The sequence below is a fragment of the Oratosquilla oratoria genome, chromosome 28 (genome assembly GCF_046742065.1).
Source record: "Oratosquilla oratoria isolate Oo_2021 chromosome 28, ASM4674206v1, whole genome shotgun sequence".
Lineage (NCBI taxonomy): Eukaryota > Metazoa > Arthropoda > Malacostraca > Stomatopoda > Squillidae > Oratosquilla > Oratosquilla oratoria.
Window position 1 is genome coordinate 44,311,009 of NC_134804.1, and position 23,081 is coordinate 44,334,089.

The window sequence follows — 23,081 nt, forward strand, 5'->3', positions numbered from 1 at the left end:
CACTATTATTTGGATTTAAGAAAAGAAGAAAATAACAGATTTCCGTATATTTCGATCACTTGCTGTGATCCTCTTCACTACGGAAATCCGTTATTTTCTTCTTTTCTTAAATCCAAATAATAGTGGGTTCTTAGTGCATATATATATATATATATATATATAAAGCAATTAAACTACAATAAATTAACAGCCAAAAAAATTACAGATTGCCATAACAAAACAATTCTTAATAGAAGTATAATATAAACAGAAACGCTGATACCAGAGCATGTCTTTACCTTGCTGTTTGTTGTAATATTCTATTTAGAGCGGACTGTTCATCTGTCTTGTGGGGGGCTGAGGAGGAGTAGTGGTTTCCATATTCATTAGGGCTGGAACAAACAATTAAATCTAAGTAAAACTGTGTCCATGTAAAACACACTATCAACGGTGGAACAAAACAACTAAATCTAAGTAAAACCATGTGCATATAAAACATACTATCAATGGTGGAACTAAACAATTAAATCTAAGTAAAAATATGTGGATGTAAAACACACTAATAACGGTAAAATACGCTATCAACAGTAGTTAATCTTTAACATTTAAATCTAAACAACTAGGACTTTCAATCTATCCCTAAGTTCATTATATCACATAAATATCAAATTCTATATTTGTTTAAAACAAATGCTTTCCTGAAAGTCTTTTTACTACTGCAATATAAATGATTAAATAAATGACAATAATAATACCATAAAAATGCACATATTCAAACAGTCTCCAATGTTCATGGTAAGGTAACTTAATTTTATACAACATACACAAGGGAAACAAAGCTAAGGACTGCACAAAGGAGAATGGAGAGATCAATGATGGGAATAATGCTGAGAGACCGAAAGAGAGCAAGTTGGGTGAGAGAGCAGACTAGAGTGAAAGATACTGTGGAGGCGGTAAAAGAGAGGAAGTGGAATTGGGCAGGTAAGTTAGTGCGAACAACTGATGAGCGATGAAGCAAGTGTGTTACTGAGTGGACACCACAAGATGGGAAGTGTGGAAGAGGGACACCAGACAGAAGGTGGAGAGACGAGACTGAGAAGTTTGCAGGAGTGATGTGGCAGAGGTTGGTGCTTTCGTATGAATCATGGAATACTGTGAAGGAGGCCTTTGTTCAGCTGTGGACTCAGGATGGCTGATTTGATTGATTGATTGATTGATTGACAAGTCAATTTTCCATGCTGGTGACAGTTCTTAAAGCCAGCTGCAGATTAGATGAGGAGGAATTTTTGTTGGGCCATTGCATGATTAACCCCTTTGAATGCTTGTGATAGCATGTACTGTATTTTTTTCTTTTCTTTTTCCCCTTGGCTGCTGATATGCAATTTTAGTCTATCTATATACCCAAAGACTTCTCCCCACTTATGAGGAAGGTAGCCAGCCAAGGCATGCACCTACCCTCACCCACCCTCCTCCCATCTATCACCCAACTATTCCCCCACTATCTTAGCTCCTTATAGATGATGGGCCATCCCTGTCTCCTGCCCATCACCTGGGTCAGAAGCAATGCACCAATTTGAGTTAAGCAAGAGAGATCCCACTCATCCCCCCCCCTCCTCTTCTATTCAGTAAACGGGTTAACCCCAGCTCAATTCACCCGTGAGCTACCAATGATACCTTGTATCTAATCTGGTGGTCACCTGGAAATATCATTCTGATGATAAAGGCCTGGGTTAATTTCTAGAATAGTTCACCTGGACCAGTTACTGTACAAATCTTGGAACAATTTAAAAAAAATTCATGAGAAAAAGGACTTATGACCAAGAGAGTATCAACAATCCTAGGTGTTGTTAAACACAATACAACAGTTTCTGAAGATGACCCAAACTGTACTCAAGTTATCTACACAATTAGCCACTTACCTTGCATTCACTTGATATGTACTACTAACAGGATCTGCAAGGAGTCGTGTCCGCTCATTTACATCACCTTCCTGTCACCATCAGAAAAATACATATCTATAATAGTGTGCATTGAATATTTTATGATCTATTCAGTAGGGTTGCAAGTTCCACACAACAAATGTTCTATGATTCACCAGTTCAGCATGAAACCCTAAATTCACCATTTGCAACATCCATGCTTGCTACTCATAACTTTACAACTTCCACAAGGTTGCTGTGGACTTTTTACATATGTAGCCATCTTTATGATATCATGTTTGAAAATGTTTACATTATGTGCCTTGTGCATGGTGCTTGCACTCTCATGAAAGTTAATTTTTTACAGTCCTACTGTGTATAACACCTGACATATGTCTGAAGCTATGACTAATGCTGCTGTTGAGTGAAGAAACCTATACCAGGAGATGGAAATATATTGAAGTATACAAGTTGATCAAACAATATAGGGATGGTATGGGCATATGGAAAGAATGAATGACGACTAGCAAAAAGAGTATGGAAGGCAGAGGTGGATGGAGTGAACTTGAGGGAAGACCATGAATGGGATGAATAGATAGATTGGGTAAAGGGGGCCTTGGTTTAAGGGGAATGTCTGTCAAGCAGGGAAGGGAGAGGGCAAGAAATAGGGGTGAAGGAAAGGTGCCTGTGAATGGGTGATAAATTGATGTGGCCTGCTGGTATTTACCTATTTACCTAGTTGTAATATACGAGAGGGGAGCTATGCTCGTGGTGACACGTCTTTGTATCTCTCCGCATCAAGTTTTATCTTAAAATCTTGTATAGTGTTAGCACATACTGTTTTGTTGTCTAATTTGTTCCATGTATTTATCGCTGTGTGGGAAACTGTTCCTTTTCAAGTTTTTTCTATAACTATCCTTTTTCAATTTTTTTCCGTGTCCTCTTGTTTTACCGTATTTCTTCTTGTATGCTCTGTAAATTCTGGAGTGGATATGGTTGGGCGGGGGGGGGGGATATCACCAAGTAATGAAACAGTGGGAGCAAACCAGCTTTGGATGTCAGGCCTTGCTGCCAGAGGTGTTGTGTTCTGCTGTATTGCTTCAGTATGAGATGAGTAAAGGATGGGCATATATCTAGACTGGGCCAACACCTTTATAATGAGGAAAGGGCCTTTTGGTATATTTCTCTATTTCTTTTTTAATTTTGAGTATCTTAGTACAATGCATATTATCATAACAAATAAACACACAATATCCTTTAGTATTCCCTCTTGAAAGAGGGTGGTGGAAGTTTTTAATTCCTGAGAAAAGAGAATAATGAAAAAGATGAACCATAATAAAACAATAAAGTTCTGAATATACTCGACTCTAGAATGTGAGGTGTTAGAACTGAAAAATTATATGAAATTAGTGAACCAGCCATATGGAGTATAATAATTAAATGTGAGAAAATAAGAAATCAAGACAGTTCCATAAGTGCAGTGATAAGACAAAAATAAATGTCCTGATGCATTGTGTGTTTTATTGTATCTTTAGGTCTCATGTCACATTCCTTAAACTACGTTGCAAGTTGTGGGATAGTTTATGAAAATTCTCTGTCTAAAATAGGATTGATGGGGACGGAAAGTGACCTATCCAAGTGATAGTAAACTCAGCATGCAAATACACCACAAGTTCTGTGACTCAAAAGTTAACAAGTGTGATATCTAAAAGTATACATGGAACTTGCAAACCCATTACATACATCTTGTATATAAAATACAATAATAATAAATTGTTTAAAATATTATCTATGGAATAAAAACAAATACTGCCCTGAGTTTCAATGAATGGAAATCTGCAGCCCCACAGTGGCAGGCAAAAGTCGCTGTATTCATGTATTTACCTAATCACAATATACATAGGAGCTTTAATCATGGAATCCTGTCTCTTCTACTTAGTAACCTTGGGGTAATCTCAAGTACAGTACTTGTCAACTGGGTTGATCAGCATGTTCAAGCAATGAGAATGAGGTTAGGTTATACTGGTAGGCTCATACTGTGTCCTAAAAAAGAACACAAGTTTCTTATGAATGTATTTTCAAATATTGAACCCTTTCTATCTGCATACGAAGACCCTTTCCCCCTTATAAGGGGGGTAGCCAAGTCTAAGGCATGTATATTCTTCCACCTATTCCGCTCCCTTCCACCACCCTTTCCTTCCTCTCATCTTGGCTCCTCATGGATGATGGGTCATCCCTGTATCTCGACCACTGCTCTGGGTCAGAAGCAATGCAGCAAGACACAGGACACCCACAACATCAATGCTTCACTTAATTGGCTAGCCCCCTTCTCCATCCCCTTGTGCAGAAAATGAGAATGTGGGGAGAAATCCCTTCAGAACAACTGGTTTTATTCTCTTATTCACTATTATACATACATACAGCAAAGGTTTTTCCCACTTATAAGGGAGGTAGCCTACTCACAATTATAATCATATATACAAAAAGGAGGAGTAAATGAAGAAGCTGAGAGAGGAGTGGGAAGGAGTGAAGAACAGAGTAGAACTAGGAGTGGAGGAGGAATGGGGCTGCTTCACGGAAGGAGTCACAAGGTGTGCAAAGATGGTGTGTGGAACAAGGACAGGAAGAAATAGAAGGAAGGGTAGTGAGTGGTGGGATGATGAAGCAAAGAATGTTGTTGAGGAGGGGAAATGAGAATTCACAGATTGGTTGCAAAATAAGATTAGAGAATCATATGAGTGGTACAAAGAAAAAAGAAGAGAAGTAAAGCATAATATAAAGAAGGCAAAAACATGAGCAAATGTGAAATTGAGTAAGAGTAATAAAAAGATGTTTTGGAAAGAAATTAAGAGAGGAAGAGGAGGTGAATCAAGTAGAGAAGAAAAAGTAAAAGGTGCAGATGGAGAAATGATAATGGAAGAAATGGCAGTAAGAGGAAGATGGGCAGAGTATTTTAGGGAGTTGTTAAATGTGAAGGAGGATAAGGAGGGAAAGGTAGTTGCAATGGGAAGCACTAAGAAAATGATAGTGATGAATGAGGAAAATGGAGGAGAAATAAGAAAAGATGACATGAAAGCAGTTATTAAAATGATGAGAGCAGGTAAGGCACCTGGGTTAGATGGGTGTCACATGGAGTGTCTAAAAAAAGGGAGGTACAGTGATGGTGCATTTGTTTAATGTTTGTCTAAAAGAGGGTAGAGTGGCAAAGGTGCAATGTATAACTCCACTTCACAAGGGAAAAGGGGACAAGCGTGAGTGTAGTAGTTTCAGAGGGATCAGTTTGTCGAGGAAGACTTATGAGAGGGTTGTGATTGAGAGGGTTTGGAGAGAAACAGGGGGAGTAATTTGTGAGGAACAGTGTGGGTTTAAGACAGGTAGGGGTTGCATGGATCAGATTTTTGTGGTAAGGCAGATATGTGAGAAAGCTTTAGGGAAAAGGTAAGGATGATTTTTGGGCCTTTATAGATTTGGAAAAGCTTATGACAGGGTAGACAGGAAAGCACCGTGGGAGGTATTGCAGATATATGGAATAGGAGGAAAGCTGTAAAGAGAACTCAAGAGTTTTTATGAGATTAGATTAGGAATGGATGGATGGAGTAAAAGGGGTATTGGGAAAGAGGGGGATGTCTGTTGAGGAAGAAAGGGAGAAGACATAATATAGGGGTGAGTGGAGAATGGCTATGTATGGATGCTGTGATGCATGGTAGTGGATGGGGGATGGAGGTGAGGGAATATGTGTGAATGATATGTTGATGCAGCCCAAAAGGATTTCTCTCCGTCTTCTCTTTTTTCTGCATGAGGGGATGGGGTTGCTGATTAAATGAAGCAACCTTGCTGTGGATGTGCTGTGCCTTGCTTCATTGCTTCTGACCCAGGGCAGTGGGTGAGATGGAGGGATGACACGTCATCCAGGAGCCAAGAAAAGGAGGGATGGTAAATGGTGGGGATGAAATGGGTGGGAGTGGATTTATGCCTTTGGCTACCTCCCTTTTAAGGTGGAAAAGTCCTTGTTATGTGTATGTATATATTGTTATATATAACATTATATACGGTTGTGTTCTGCATTGCTTCTAACCCAGGGCACTAAGAGGGAGGGAGGGATGGGAATGAAATGGGAGTGGAATTATGCCTTTTGACTTTGGCTACCTCCCTGGTAAGGGGGAAAAAGCCCTTAGTATATGTATTATTTTATTTTCATTATTTTTTATATATTATCTATTTACTTTATTATAATTTATCATTATTCGATTATACAATCCAATGTTTATTTAAATTTTTCTGTCATCTGCAGTTTTCTTGCTCCATACATGCCTATGAAAAAATAAAAAATAAAATGGCTAATTCATACTGATTAATAAGCCAAACAGTTGATATTACCTGACAAAATTGCCAATATGGCTGATAACCAAATATTTTCCTATCAGGTAGTTGAAAAGAGAACCCCTGCTAGAATTAAAATAATCTAAAAGAAGTCTTAAGAACATCCCTGTTCAAGATGTGCTGTTATTACTGATCTTGAAAGGCATAAAAACATCCCACCCATTTCATTATCCCTAAATGGACATTACATAAAATAATCCTCTCAAGTAACAAGACCAACCTGGATGACGGGTAGTCCCTGCAACCCTGCCCAATACTGGGTCAGAAGCAGTGTCGCAGGACACAGCACATCCTCCAAGGCCGCTTCATGTTAATCGGCGACCCCCAATCTCCGTACAAAATATAAATTACTGCTGTTATACTTCGGGTTGCGTCATCTCACTCACTGACACTACATCACAGAAAACTCCCCCCCACCCTGTCTCCCCATACAGCAGCTACAACTACAAAATAATAAGGAAACCAATCGCGGCATCCTCATATATCTTCCGTCCTCTCCCTTCCTTTCCTTCAACAGACATTCCCCTCTTCCCCAAGAGGTTAAGATCCTTTTGGAAGCACACCTCATGTTCAAAACTGAATTCCATACCTCTTTTACTAGTCTTTCTTGCACTCGATGCGGTAACTTCGATGTGTCCAAACCATCCTAAGATTCTTTCATCAACTGAATAAAATCCTTTTTCACCATGTTCTCCTCCTCACTCTCCTCATTTTCTCACTCTATCTAGTAGTAACCCCCACCATACTCTCAGACACAGATGTAACTATATTCACAACTCGCTTCTCGAATCTTCTCTTGCCAAAAATGAACAATTGCCCAAAAACAAAAAAATGCTGAAAAACATGTGACAAAATTAATCAAATGTCTATTTCTCAAGAAGACACTCTTTAAGACCACCAAGGCTAGATTTTACTCTTCCATATATATATATACATATATATATACCTATTTATTACCTTTTCCCTGCATACAAACTTTTTACATATATATGTATGTATGTAAACTATCCACTTCCTCCATGTATGCTCTATATATGTTATGTCCAGTCTATGTATATATGTATATATGTATATCTCATACCTATATATATATATATATATTTATATATATATATATATATATATTACACACACACACATACTGCACCAGCTTTACATATATACCCTCCTCTTTACCCCCACAAGGGAGTGTCGTCCACAAAAAACAACAGCTGGCATACCTCCCACTCTCATTTCCTTTAACCAAATCTCCAATCCTGATCACTACCCTAGCATTCACCTCTCGCACCCTCTCTCCCTCCATGTATAAGTTGAACAGCCAGGGCGACATTAACGCATCCTTGACGAAGTCCCACCTTTTACTGGTCCAATCCAATGGTCACTGCTCAATATCTAAGAACCATAGTTCTCACATGCGAAAAACTCTTGACCAGATCCCAAAATGGTTTCCTCCTGACAAATATGAATATCTTATCTTCAGTGCCTTTCAGCCTACCAAACTATAAGCCTTTTAAATCAAAAAAGCCATAAAAACATCCTTCCCCTTTCCTATAGGCTTTCTCATCAATTTTGTGTTGAGAATAAGATCTGATCTACACAAAAAAAATTACCCGTCCTAAAGATGAAAAAATAATGTAAAAATTCCTTCTAATCACGCTCCTAATCCTCATATTTAACATTAGCCTTACATTGTCCAATAGCTCCTAACCTAACCTAAACCTAACCCTATAATAACCATTCCACAGAAAAAAATTAAAAGGTAACAAAATAAATTAAATAAAATAATAAAAATAAATTAATTTGCACGATACCAGAATAGAACCAAACTAAAATACTTGCATTTGCTAGACATTCTGCATGAAAAAAAATTCCATCCAGTGACCAGGTGCCTTACCTGCTTTTATAAATCTTTACAACTGCCTTCACCCCAGACTCACTTGAAGTAAGACATCCTCCATTCTCCTCATAAACACTCTAAGATTTTCTTCGTATTTCCCACTGCAGCAAAACTTCCCTAATGCCTTGTAATGTAGTGAATCCATAATAATAAATGTAATTATATTACACAGAGATAAGTGTCATCTCTTCCATTATCAACTACTAACCATCGTACCTTTTACTTTTCTACCTACTTGATTGCATCCTCTTCCTCTCTTAGAAATATCTTTCAAAATCTTTTTATTACTTCAAAATTTTCTTGGTCATATCATACCCCATTTCTTACATCGCTCTCCTCTTTGACACCTTTACCAAATGCAAAAACGGTTCTCTTTTCTTTTCGAGTGACATAACGGACTCCCCTGGTCCTCTTTTGTAACCAATCTGTGAAGGTGGGTCGAGCTGTACATGACTACAACCTTCTTGTTCCTCATCACAACACTACCCTTTCTTCTAGTTTTCCCCTTTACTTCCTTGTTCCACACACCATCCTTGCACACTTTAATGAAATAATATAAAGCATTATATAAATACCTGGGATGTATTCTCTTGGTCGGTACTGCAGCAGCATCCCATCCTTCTCCTTTATTAGACCTACTGGAGTTCACTCTAAGAACCTCCCTACCTTTGGGCGATAATTTCCTCCTTCTCAATGGGAGATTCCACTTGTTGTTGACCTCGATGGGAAAAAATGTTCTGATATTGCACCCTCTTGTCACTTAGCACATGTTCAAATGTGTTTATATTTACAAGTTATATATTATGATAAAATGAATCCATTAGCGCTCTATCTAATGTATGACTCACCCCTCACCATATACTTTTGAATTGACTTTCTCCGAAACACTCGTGAATAACTTGTTAAGACAGATGGAAAATAATTGTTTCTCAGCAAATACGAACACAATACGGAAAAAAATGTATGATCCTCTCATGAAAACACTATTATTTGATGTGTGATATCGTAATGAATAACTTATCAATACTGACGTGGGATTTTTTTAACACTCAGATGGGGTACTGCAGAAATTGTGTGAAGATGTAACTATTTCCCAACAATGTTTCTGAAATAAGCAATTGGCCAAAAATGAACTTGCGGCCTGTTTTCTAGGAAAATCCATTGTTTATCTAATTAAATATGTACAGTATATGCAAGAAGACACAAGAAAAACATAGGCTAGATTTATGCCTGTCTTTCATATTTGTGTTTAGTGTTTATATATCGTATATATATTTATATAATATATATATATATATATATATTTATATATAGGCGGATCCAGGGTGGGAAGACTGAGGAGGCTGAATCCCTCCCATTTTTTTTTTTTTTTTTTATTACCTCATTGTAGAGGTCAAGAAACCTGTCACGTATACACCGGTGCATGACAAAAAGCAATATTAGTGGCAGAAGTATATTCAGTACATGATTGAGGGTAAATCTATTAAAATACATAATATACATTTTAAAAGGCTTTTTACCCCTTACAATATTCTGGTAAAGAAAAATAAAGTGCAGAAAATCCACTTCCCACCCAGTTTATATTCAAATACCATCGTACGTGCTACATAATACCTCGTCCCTCTTATATTAAATTATGTTAGGTGATTCTCTACAAAATTCAATGGTTACTGCTCAAAAATTTTGATCCTGTATCCGCCACTGATTATATACATACATACGTACACACACACACACACACACACACAACACACACACACACATTACATTTTGCACACACACACTGGGCATATATAATGTATTATATTTGCATCAATATTTGTGTTGAGAATAAATATATATGTTAAAAAAAAAATTATATATATAGATGATATATATGTAAAATTCCTTTATAACACGCGCCATCAAGAGATTTCCATTATGGCCTTTACAGTAGTTAGCTCACTGTTCACTAACCTATGGTACGTCTGAGTTGAGATCGAGTAACAAAATAAAGCTTAAATACATATCAGTTTCCTCATTAATTTGCACGATACCAGAATAGTCTCGACTAAAATACTTGATTTGACTATGGAAAATATAAAAAAAGTTGTAAAGTTAATGTGGTAAAATTAAAATATTAATGACTCACTTTTGAAGTAATGTCTTTTCCTAAACACTAAGATCGGTTTTTTACCATGACTAAACTTATAAATGCCTTGTAGCATGTGTTCGAATCTTTCTCCTGTTCTGGCTAATCTTTACATGGAATAAGTGTCATGAGAGTGTTCTTCTTCCAAACAATTAAACCCCCTACTGTATTGATTTGTTAGATATTCTTTGATGTATTCTTCACTCTTTGGGATTTGGTCCTTTTGATATTTTTCTTAATCGATGGACACCTAAATAATTTAACAACGGTGGGTTTTCGAACATCATACGTTCAATGTGTAAGTAAGAATAAATGACAAAATCCCCTTTTTAGACATCTTCCATGAGGAATGATCCAAGTAGTTTTCACTTTTACTAGAAGCCTCTGTCTTAATGAAATACACTCATTCAGGTTAGTTACCTGGGATGTATTCTCTTGGTCGGTACTGCAGCAGCATCACATTAAAAGGAGTGTAGACCTACTGTGTGACTTTTTCATCCGAGCCTTTAGGATAATTTGTCAATGGGAGATTTGTTGTTGACACTGGGAATTAACTTCGATGCAGTCTTGTCACTATTGTTCAAATGTGTTTATATTTACAAGTTATATATTATGATAAAATGAACATTACCTTTATTAATGTATGACTCATACATATATCTGAATTCAATTGACAACCTCGTGAATAACTTGTTAAGACAGATGGAAAATAATTGTTTCTCAGCAAATACGAACACAATACGGAAAAAAAATTGTTATGTTTCTTCCAAAGAGACAAGTAAATTTGATGTGTGATATCGTACCCTGAATAACTATTATACTGAAAAAAGTTGTTAATGTTTAACACCAGAGGTTGAAGGAAGAATCATATTAGGTGAAATTAACTACTCCCTTCCCAACATGTAAAGATTGTGACTTCCTACATTGGCGGCCTGTTTTTAGGAAAGACCATTGACAAGATTAAATTTACCTTTGCAAATAGGTCGATTAGATATGGCCAAATAAATTCAGCAGTGTTGGTGTTTATTCACGTTCTCCCATGAATATTTTTATATCACCGGATGGACTGGGAGAAATCTGATCTCATTTACAAATCAGGGTGTGGGTTTTTTTTTTATTTAAATGGTAGAGGTCAAGAAAACCATTAAATTGTATACACCGGTGCATGACAAAAAGCTAATATTAGTGCAAGGGTCAATGACCCCAGTACATCATTTCAGGTAAATCTTTCATCAAATGTAAATATTGTCACAAGCTTCCTCCCCCTCCCCCTGACCCGACCTCGTGTCAAAATTAAAGGTGAACTGTAGGGTTGGGCAGTTTATGTTCAAAACCATTTTCTCGTGTTCCCAGAATATATCTTTTGTAAAAACGGTTCTCTACAAAATTAAGATAGCCTAAAATCCTGCCACTTTGTACCGCAACTGTATATAGCATTGCGTAGCACACACACACATATACACCGCTTACGCACACTCTTTCTTTCGTCCGACTGTATATTTGTATATATATATATATATATATATATAATATATATATATATATATTTATATATATATATATATACACACACACACTGATATGGTCCCCAGTACAGATATCGGAATTTTTTAGGAAACCACATTAACCTTAGTCACTTTTAAGTTCCATGTCATCCGATCGAGACTGACAATGCGCTCGACGGAGATATATGCTTTTTCAAAGGAATATGTGTAGCCAAACGGGACTCGAACTCAGCTCATATACATGGGGTGGACAGTCACTAACCCACTGCGCCATCAATAGTTTTCTAGATGGCGAATGTTAGAACACTGTTCACATTGTGGCTACGTAACTGAGTTGAGATCGAGTCCTTAGCTTCACTACATAAATCAGTTTCCTCAATAGCGCAATTGTCAGTCTCGATCGTGATTGAAAATTAATAGTGTAAAGTTAATGTGGTTGAAATATATATATTTATATATATATATTTATATTATATATAATATATATATATATATATATATATATATATATATATATATATATGTGTGTGTGTGTGTGTGTGTGTGTGTGTGTGTGTGTGTGTGTGTGTGTGTGTGTGTGTGTGTGTGTGTGTGTGTGTTGCTTATATTTCCCGCAGCTGAACTTGAGACATGAATTATACGGCTGTTGGGGAGTGCAGTGTGCTCATGTCACATGCATATTGTCATATTTAGTTGAATACAGTCTACTAGCATTTAAATCCAAATTATTTCTTGACATCCATATGTACATACTCAAATACATGCATAGCACCTCATCTACATATGATCGCAGACGATAAGAGATTCATGATCATATCAGGATCAGATCATGAGAGGAACATGTGAGGGAAACTGCAAGCTGTTACAAGATTTTGACAAAAATACGTCGAGAGGCAAAGATGGAAAATAAACTTCAGAATAAAATTGCCAAGTCATCAATGGATTACTCCGCGGTAAATGAATCACTTTGACAGACAATAGAAGGGAACGCGTTAATAAAATTAAGGGTAACGATGGAAAAAATAAAATAAAAAGAATGCGCTTCCCGGTGTAGAATGAGACGCATGCAATCTTGCTCGAAACCAAGTCTACAATTATATAAAATTCAAGTATAATGCCTGGTAAAGAGAAATATTATGGGAAAGGAAGATATTTACAATATGTAAACATAGATGATACATAATATAAACACTTTATTCGATTTATAGGTAAATCAACCAAATTTGTTAAATTCTTTTCCCCAATTGTCTCTCTCACCATTTGGATGCCAATACCAACGTAGATATAAACATCGATGATGTGGTCTCGCTGTCCGCACAAAATGAAAGATGTTGAAAATAAAACTAAGGACGGATTAGTCGACTGTCTCTGCACAAACGAGTTATTTGAAACACCATTCACACATTTACTATAATTATATCAGCCATGAGAGTGTTGATCAAGTGATATTGAGGTAGAGCAATCCGAGAACGTAAAACACTCGTAAACAAGTTGAAACATTACTAAACAAATTCTCATGATATAGCCTACCGAAAAAATAATTACACGAATAAAATATCTAATATATAAAAACAAACTAATAGAATAGATACAAATGGATAGACAAATAAAGGAATGAATATATAGATCAATAAACAAATACATACATTAATATATAAATAAATGGAATAAGGTAAATTAAAAATAATGCAGAATATTGTGCAAAGCATGAATTCAATAGAACATTACCCAAGATTAGTAAGGGATGAAGCATAACATTGTATTCCCCAGTTTCCGATGAGCGACTGTACAAGATCAAAGTAAACAAATCCAACAGGTTCACCTTGAGGAAGTTTCTACCTCTCTACTTTTACTCATTTATTAAATGTGTTTATTTATCTATTATTCTGTCACGGTCTTTTAATTTAATTTAAAAATCCTTGTTTTCTACACTTCTCTTGCAACAAAATATAAAAAATGGATGACTATTAACAGATTAACAAGTTTGACTATAGCAACTCGCAAATTCGTAGTAAGGCAGTTGTGAGATTTTTTTTGACAAAAGGTATGGATTTTTTTTTTTTTTTTTTTTTTACGAACCTGGAGAGGGTATTATGACGGGGGTAGATAGAAAGGCATTGTGAGAGGTGTTGTTGATGTATGGAATGGGAAAGCTGTTGAGGGCAGTATTTTTTCTTGATATTATATTCATTATTATTATTCAGGGCCGTTGGCTGGCCCCAATGCCAGGGGTGGGGACAGTTAACAGAGGAGACTCATATCATACATTATTTTATCACAAGTCTCATACATTAAACATTTATAATCTCTCAATGGATTATTTGCAGTCTCCCTCTCGAGGTACTTTATTTTCTTCTAAATACATTGATCTAGCAGTACCCAGCCAAGGAACCTGTAGTTTTATGGGATGTGTTGGTGGGATACTTACCAGAAAATGTGGAAGTTAAAATTCTGACATTTTCCAAAGGGAGTAGTTGCTTCCTTTCCCCCCACAGGCTACGACTCTATTGTTGTTGTTATTATTATTATTATTATTATTACTATTATTATTATTATTACTATTATTACTATTATTACTATTATTACTATTATTACTATTATTACTATTATTACTATTATTACTATTATTACTATTATTATTATTATTATTATTATTATTATTATTATTATTGTTATTATTATCATTATTATTATTATTATTATTATTATTATTATTATTATTATTATTATTATTATTATTATTATTATTATTATTATTATTATTATTATTATTATTATTATATACATACTTTTTCTATTTTTTTCCAATAAGAGCTGCTGTTTGTGTTGGGGTACAAAATGGAGATAGTAAGCAATTTGAGGTGAAGTTAAGGTTACACCAGGGTTGTGTATTGTCACCATGGTTGTTCATTTATATACATAATGAACAATAAGGGACCCAAAACCGAACCCTGGGGGAACTCCTCAAGTAATACTCCCAAACTTGTATTTTACACGATTAATGGTGATCCACTCTTTTCTGTCACTGATCCATTTCAATATTTTTGAATTGATTAGAGCATGGATTAGTGACATAAAAACTGTGTCACTATTAACGGTGTGAAATCTAAATTGGGGAGTGTTATTAGTGGAGTTCCCCAGGGTTCGGTTTTGGGTCCCTTATTATTCGTTATGTATACTGTATAAACGACTTGGACAACGGGATTAGAAATGATGCTAGTAAATTTGTGGACGACACTAAAATAGGACGCCATATTAGGTCAGGGGATATTGCAGGAAAATCTTAACAAAATTTTTGCAGGGTCGGAGAAATGTCAAATGACCTTTAATATCTCAAAGTACGGTGTGTTAAACGTAGGCTTACACAACCCAGAAAACAGGTACAGCTTAGATAACACCGTTTTAGAGAAAATATAATATGAAAAAGACTTGGGAGTGTTAGTGAGTCCTGGATTTAAATCCATGAAAAAAGTGCATCAGTGCCTGGAATAGAGCTAAAAAGGCATTTGGAATTATTGCTAGGACGGTTACAAACAAAAGTGCAGATGCAGTTATCAAAATCTATTTGGTGTTAGAACCATCCCTGAGTATGCGGTGCAGTTTTGGTCTCCGTCTTATAGAATGGATATTAATTTACTAGAGTCAGTACAGAGGAGAATGGCCAATATAATACATGGGTTCAGAAATTTACATTACGAAGACAGGCCTAGGCACCACTTACACTCTAGACGTAGAGTGCGGAGAGATCCAATTAAAGTGGTCAAAGGCTGAATCACAATGGCAAAAGCCGACAAGACTGTGAGAATAAACACCTTGTGAGATCGAAACCTTTATTAGTACTACGTTTCGCTTGTTACAGCTTTTTCCCTTCAAAAAGCTGTAAAAAGCGAAACGTAGTACTAATAAAGGTTTCGATCTCACAAGGTGTTTATTCTCATGGTCAAAGGCTATAACACGGGTCATGTAACGTCATCATACTAATACAGCAGGGTAGGGCTAGTAGTAATGAATTTAATTTGGCTAAATTTATATTTATGAAGGAAAGATGAAGAACTGGTTTGTCAAAGGAATTGGTATGGAAATGGTTTACGCATGGAACAGACTTAGTAGGGGAAGGTTATGGATGGAAATTACAGGTCTCTTGCATTCTCCTTTATTCTTATGTCCTTGTGTTCAATGTGTACGTACATGGACGGGGTGGCACATGAGGTAAATGCGAGGGTGAAGGGTGAGGGGATGGGGATAAGTGAAAGTAGAGAGAAATGGGAGGTGAGCTAGTTATTTGCGGATATAGTGATCGGATCATAGGAGATATAATGCATTTAACAGTGTAGTTTGAGTGGGCATGCTAGGGAAAGGAAGCTGAAAGTAAAAGGGGGCAAATTAATGTTGGGTGTATACTGTTCTACGGGCTAAGTTATCCAGTAGAATTTCACATTATCCACCGCTCACATATCACCGTGACGTGGCTCGTTCGTCATTCGTCCGTTTTCTGTTCTTTGTTGAGCGTTGTTATTGGTGTGTAAGCCTAGACGCAAGCTTCTGACGCCCCCTAGTGCGCAGCAGTCGACTTTGTTTTTAAGATCGTCAGACATACGCAACTCACACGAGTTCGTTTGAGTAGAAACGACTTAGGTTGCAATCTCTTTTTTTTCTAATCTCCAAATGTCAAACCACCTTTACGACATATATTGAGAAGATGAATGTCAAACTGAGAGAAGTTAAACCTATATGTTACTCACTTTGCTAATTGGCTATATTCTAGAATACTGTGAGCGAAGTCGTCTTTTAGTTTTTCAAATTCAAAACATTTGAGAATGATGAATGTGTAACACGGGCATTGCAATATCTCTTAGTGCGCTGGAGTTATTGGAAGTCTCGCATTCGCTAAATTGTGGATGCGGATTCCGCACTCCGCTCCAATTTTCAACAGTGACTACCTGCACTTAAGAACATATAAATGAAGGAGACTGCAAGAGACCATAAGGCCTACACTAGGCAGTTCCATGTCTATTACCATCTGCCATCCCCATCAAACGATTTTCTTAAAACAACCGATAGTTTCAGCGATGACTACATGGTTACCAAGTTTATTCCATTCGTTGACCACCCTATAGTAAACCAATTCTTTCCTATTTCCTTCTTAAATCTAAATTTGTTTAATATAGCAATAGATATAACGACCTAATGGATGCAGAAATCAACACAAGATGAAGATACATTTATAAGACTGGATTTTATCTAACATAAGAACTTAAGGCAACTGGAAATTTTAATAATTGCTTCCCACAAACCAAATGACCATGTGGTCCTTGTAATTATGCTGAAAATTGGGAAGACAAATAAAATAAGAATATATAGATAAGGCAGCTACAACTTTGAAAATGTTAATTTTAACTGAAAAAAAAATACTTAGAAGTAGATTGGAATTCAATAAAACTAAAGAAACGGAGAGAAAATGGAATATTTTCATGAAAATCTGCAACATAAGGCCCCCAGGTTACTATAACATCCACTGGGCTAGTCCCTTAAGTTAACCAAAGAAGTAATATTGTGTTGTCCGAGTACAACTATAGGGAGGAGCTATGTAAAATAATGCATTCAATGTCCTCTGTATGACGGTTCCATCCTGAGCATTTTATTCCTGTAGCTAGGCAAGTAAATGTGTGGGAGGAATGAACGTGTTATGAAAAACAGGTATCTGGGGAAGGATGGGAAAGTAAATGTGTGGGAGGAATGAAATGTATTACAAAAAACAGGTACCTCGGGAATGATGGAGAGAAGGTTACATAGGGATGTGATTTTGCCCACAGCACTGTATGAATTGGGGACTTGAAAATTGAAGGAAGCAGAAGTGAAGAACTGAAACGTGTTTAAGATGAAATGTCAGATTTTTAGTTGGTGTTACAAGGATGAACAGGAGGAGGAAAGAAAGCTATTGAATACTGTAGATCAAAGAATACCAAGATGGTTTGGGCATGTCGAAAAAACGAGGGACAGGCACATCTATGTGATGGTTCTGCAAGATGGACAATGCAGCTGCCCATGTTCAATGCTCATCAACCTCTACAGCCCTTAAGGTCTGTCACTAGGTCTCTGTACCGAGACTATCAACTTCAAATGCATTTCTCACATTTTTTTACATATGGAGAATTGATGACTGTGAACAGCTCCCCTTCTCCTACCACTTTCAGTGACATGTACACTGTCCCACATAATGTGTGTTTAAAAGGTGTGTGGTGCAGGAGACAGGATATGGTAGATGTATATAGTGTGAGAGAAGAGAGGAGTTTGAATGTGTTTGAGATGGGGTGCCTGAGAAGTATGATAGGGGTTACTAGGCTGAACAGTGAGAAACGAGGTGAGGAGGAGAACAGGGCTGGAAAGGGAGTTGGGAGACCGAGTTGATGAAAGAGTATTGGGATGGTTTGAACACATGGAAAGAATGAGTGAAGAAGGATTAGTAAAGGAGGTGTGGAAGGTAGAGGTGGAAGGACTGAACATGGGGGGCTGACCTAGGATGAGATGGATGGATGTGGTAAAAGGGGCATTGGGAAAGAGGGGAGTGTATGCTGAGGAAGGATGGGAGAAGACAGAAGATAGGGGTGAATGGTTGTGTGGATGCCGCCGTGATGAGTGAGGGGGAGTGGGTGGGGGATGGGGGTGAGGGAGTGTGTATGAAAAATAAATTGACACACATACTACCTCACCCCCCCCCCCCAACCCATTCCACCTCATGCATCACATCATCCATATACAACCATTCTCCATTCACCCATCTTCTGTCCACTCCCATCCTTCCTCAACAGACATTCCCCTTCCCCAAAGCCCCTTTCACCCCATCCTAGGTCGCCCCCTTATGTTCACTCCCTCCTCATCTGCCTTCCATACCTCTTTTACTAGTCTTACTTCACTCATTCTTTTCATGTGTCCAAACCATCCTAATACTCTTTCATACCCCCTTTCTCCCAACTCCCTTACCACCCCTGTTCTCCTCACCTCCTCATTTCTCATTCTATCCAGCCTAGTAACCCCTATCATACTTCTCACCTCATTTCAAACACATTCAAACTCCTCTCTTATATTCTATGTTTCTGCCCCATACAGTGCTGTTAGCACAATCATTCCTTCATACAGTCTCCTCTTAGCATCCATTCCCAAATGTCTATTCCTCATTACACTTTTTAATCCACCAAGGCATTTACTTGCTTCTCTCAATCTACATTCTACCTCCACTCCACCCTTTCCTGCCACATTGGCATCCAAAGTATCTAAAACTGTCCATTTCCTCCAGTCGCTCTCCCTTAATGCTCACCTCCAGTCTACTGCCAATTTCACCCCTTGTACATCTCACCACCTTACTTTTACCCACATTTATCAACTTTCTTCTTTCACACACACTCCCAAACCCTGTCACCAACTTCCTCAACCCCTCCTCTGACCCTGCTACAAGCGCAGTGTCATTCACAGACAACAGCTGGCTCACCTCCCACTTTCCTCTATTGAACTGTACTATTGCATATTATTCATTTTCAGGTGATATTCTATGGGGGCAATTTATTATTCTGAGTGAAGATGGTTTAATGGGGTCAAGAGTACAGCTTGTTATTATTTGTAAGGCTTTGTTTTGTACTATTTGTAGAGCTACAGGTAACCAAGGTGATGTAAAAACTAAATGTTGACCAACAAACAAATATGTCACAATTTAGTACCAAAGACCAGCTATTACACATACATACATACATACATATACCAAGGCTTTTTCCCCCTTCCAAGGGAGGTAGCCACAAAAGGAAAGGCATAAAAACACTCCCACCCATTTCATCCCTAAATACACTCCACACCCCTCCCACCCTTCCTCTCATCTGAGCACCTCCTGGATGACGGGTCATCCCTGAACCCTGCCCACCGCCCTGGGTCAGAAGCAGTGTCGCAAGACACAGTACATCCACAGCAAGGCCGCTTTATTTAATCGGCGACCCCCCCTCTCCGTCCCCCTTTGCATTATTACACAGTCCCCTATTACACAGTATGGAGAAAACTGGGAGGTACCAATCTTCCTAACCTACCTGCTACAAATCTTTGTAACAAAGACAATTTACTAGTCCATTATTACAGCAGTATTGGGTGATGAGGTTAATAAAACTGTGGTTTCTTTCTCTATTATTGCCAAGTATGATTTTTTTTTATGTACATTTCTACAAATATCACTTAAGAGCTTTGTACAAAAATAATTGTATTGAGATATCACATAGAGCCTCACTACTGTAGACAAGGTAAGGGTACATCAGACATCAGACCATTATCGGAGATGACAATGTCCCAACAACTGTTGTAGCATGCCACCGCTCTTGATGCATGGTGTGTACCATGTCCCTGTGTCAACAGGAGTAAGGGATGACGGTACCAGCACAATCACTGCACAATCAGTAGCAGTGTTTTGGGGAAGAACCCTCTGTACATACGGACAACAAGATAACTGTTGTCCAAAGTTGGAAACTATGACTGCTTAGTTGAATGTGGCTGGGGTCAGTCAGGTTGGGTCGGGTCAGCTAGTGGAAAGTGGCAGACCACCTAACAATAGGTCGTTAGGAGTGGAATGCAGCTTTGAGCAAAGCCTTTCTCCCACCAATTTCTGCAATCATTTGTCTTCTTTCCATAGAGCCCATTTCATACTACTGATGCAACTGGGAAGCTCATTAGTTCATAATAGTGAAGTGTCCCATAAAATCAGATAGGGAATTTCCATATCACAACCAAAAGAATTCATACCTGTCATTACTGTTGCCACCATATACAACGCATTCATAATATAAAACTTCAGTTAAGTGTCACCTTTTAAAATCTCTATCTCATTTTCATTCACTTCTAAATGCCTTTCCCTTGTATATCCTATTTTATAGAGCCTGATCTTGACTAGAGTTTATTTCCTCCAGAAATCCAGTTGGCTAATGGTTGTGCAGAACCCAATCTCACTCTCTGCATTCCTAGGGGTTAGGTATCTGTTGTACAATGGCATGATAGCCCATAAGTTCTGTCTTGTTCAAAGTAAGTCTGACACAGAGCAATTGGAGTTTTCCTCGCACAGTTTTCCACTCCCCTTTCTACGACTGAATAGGGATAGACGATAAGTCAATCACCACTGCATTCACGAATAACAGGTGCAAAATGACATGGCCTTGCCTTGGGTGTCCTTAAGGTGTTCCATAAATATCACAGCCAGGACTAAGCAGTATGCTTGCCATCTCTATAAGCCTGACAACTATAGTCTTAGTGCAGCTCCCAACTGAATATATTACCACTTCAAATCCAGGATCACACAATTGAACTCTTCAATAATCTTTGGGATAATTTGATGGTCTGTCTCCTCTGTCCTTTCCCCAATCTTGTGGTGGTCGGTCTGAACGATCCTTGTTACCCCAATCTGGCCGGTGTCCTCCGTAAGGTGGGCCCTGTGGAGGTCTGTTTCCTGGAGGACCACCATACATGGGAGGACCACCTGGATGTGGAGGGTAGTGAGCAGGGTACCCACCAGGAGGACCATAGCCTTGGTACTTCCCATGATGTTGTCTGGAACCCCAGTCTGGGCCTGGGCCTCCCCTGTGATACCCATGAGGTCTGTAGCCATCACGATGGTAGTTTCCGTCTCGCTTGTAATCCTGTGGATAGCGACTGCAAAGAAAAATGAACAATGTAATTGGCCTTTTAATTCAAATATACTGAGTTAAGTAAGTTACATAAGAAGTACGAGAAACCTGAGAAAATATGTGAGCTACATTTTCCTCACATCTTGAATCAAGTAATCATATTTTTGGGTAAAAACATGGTACATACATATACCAAGGGCTTTTTCCCCTTTACAAGAAAGGTGGCCAAAGTCAAAAGGCATAATTCCACTCCCATTCACTACCCCTCCCTCCCTCCTCCTCAGCTTGGCTCCTCCTGGATGAGAGGTCATCCCTGCATCTTGCCCATCACCCTGGGTCAGAGGCAATGCTGCAAGACACAGCACATCCACAGCAAAGCCACTTCATTTAATCGGCAACCACCCTCATGCTGTAACACTGAAGATGGGGAGAAATCCCTTTGGGTTGAATAAAAATATCATTCACACATAACCATTCCCTAACCACCCCCTACCCCCACCCACTGCATTCCATGCATCACAGTATCATGGTAATGAAGAAAGAGAAGGAAATAAAAGATACATACATGCATGCATGCATATATATATATATATATATATATATATATATATATATATATATATATATATATATATATATATATATGTAATATATATATATATACAGTTTACAGGAAAACTTGCTACCTGACATATTTGGTTGAAAAATACATCTGTATTTGCATGTATGATCTTGTTGGTACTTTCGACTTTTCTTACTGCAAACTTCTGTGTAGTACTGCTGTATATAACAGTAGTAGAAAGATTGGTAGTATTATAATAGTACTAGTAGTAACTGCAGTAGTAGGAGGAAGAAGAGAGCAGTTACTGGATGTTTACTCTCCTTATGTGAAAACTGGAGGAGAAATGACTAATTTTTTTTTTTTTTTTTTTTTTTTTTTCTTCTTGGGCCTAGGCCATCAACATCCTTACCTGCATATAGAGGTGAGGATGGTGATGGGTTTTGAAGACAACTGACCCTTTCATTGTTTTCTCCATTGTCTATCTTATATGACCACTTCTATGGAGGTCTGGTTCCTCAAGTATATTCCACCAACACAGATGGATTTCCCCACATGATAACAATTGAACATTTAACCATTTCAGTACAATGACACCTATGTAGGCGTTGTGAGGCACGAGTAGATACATGAGGATGCCAATGTCAGCGTCTTAATTATATATATTTTTTGTAGTTGTACATGAGTTATCCCTGAATTCTGTGAACTGCTTTGATCACATTTTCTATGTTTACTATTACTCAGAGTAAAAGTGAACGAGTAATACAGCAGTGACTTTATATTTTATAATGCTAATAGTGTGATGCAAATTATATATGGCAGCCGATGCGCACAAGAATTTAAGTCGTACTGAAGTGGTTAACCCCTTCCATACGGTGCCGCACACGTAGGCGTCATGGACTTGGATCTCGGTGGCAGCAACCAATGCCAGCTGTACGACGTGTCGTAATAATACTCGCATCATAAAATATAGTCACCGCTTATATCGATCGTTCTCTCTTCACCCGTGAATTTTGATAACCATAGAAAATGCGATTACAAAAGAATTAGAAAGAATGTCATTA

At 37.8% G+C, this 23,081-nt stretch overlaps 2 protein-coding genes across 7 annotated transcripts in view; both read right to left on the reverse strand.

Moving 5' to 3' along the window:
* Lamtor1 (Late endosomal/lysosomal adaptor, MAPK and MTOR activator 1) overlaps positions 1-8,816 on the reverse strand; it is a 22,026-nt gene extending 13,210 nt beyond the window's left edge. Inside the window, exons 1-3 of the mRNA XM_076211341.1 lie at positions 8,751-8,816; positions 1,899-1,969; positions 279-371 (exon numbers count right to left, since the gene is read on the reverse strand). Coding sequence (XP_076067456.1) covers positions 279-371; positions 1,899-1,969; positions 8,751-8,792 — 206 coding nt within the window. The 5' untranslated portion in view covers positions 8,793-8,816. The remainder of the gene's footprint in view (positions 1-278; positions 372-1,898; positions 1,970-8,750) is intronic.
* An 11,146-nt stretch (positions 8,817-19,962) lies between these two features.
* The window catches only part of Chd1 (chromodomain-helicase-DNA-binding protein 1), a 61,000-nt gene continuing 57,881 nt past the window's right edge, over positions 19,963-23,081 (reverse strand). For all 6 annotated transcript variants that reach the window (XM_076211338.1, XM_076211339.1, XM_076211335.1 and 3 more), the window contains exon 32: positions 19,963-21,483. In XM_076211338.1, coding sequence (XP_076067453.1) covers positions 21,144-21,483 — 340 coding nt within the window. In that variant the 3' untranslated portion in view covers positions 19,963-21,143. The remainder of the gene's footprint in view (positions 21,484-23,081) is intronic.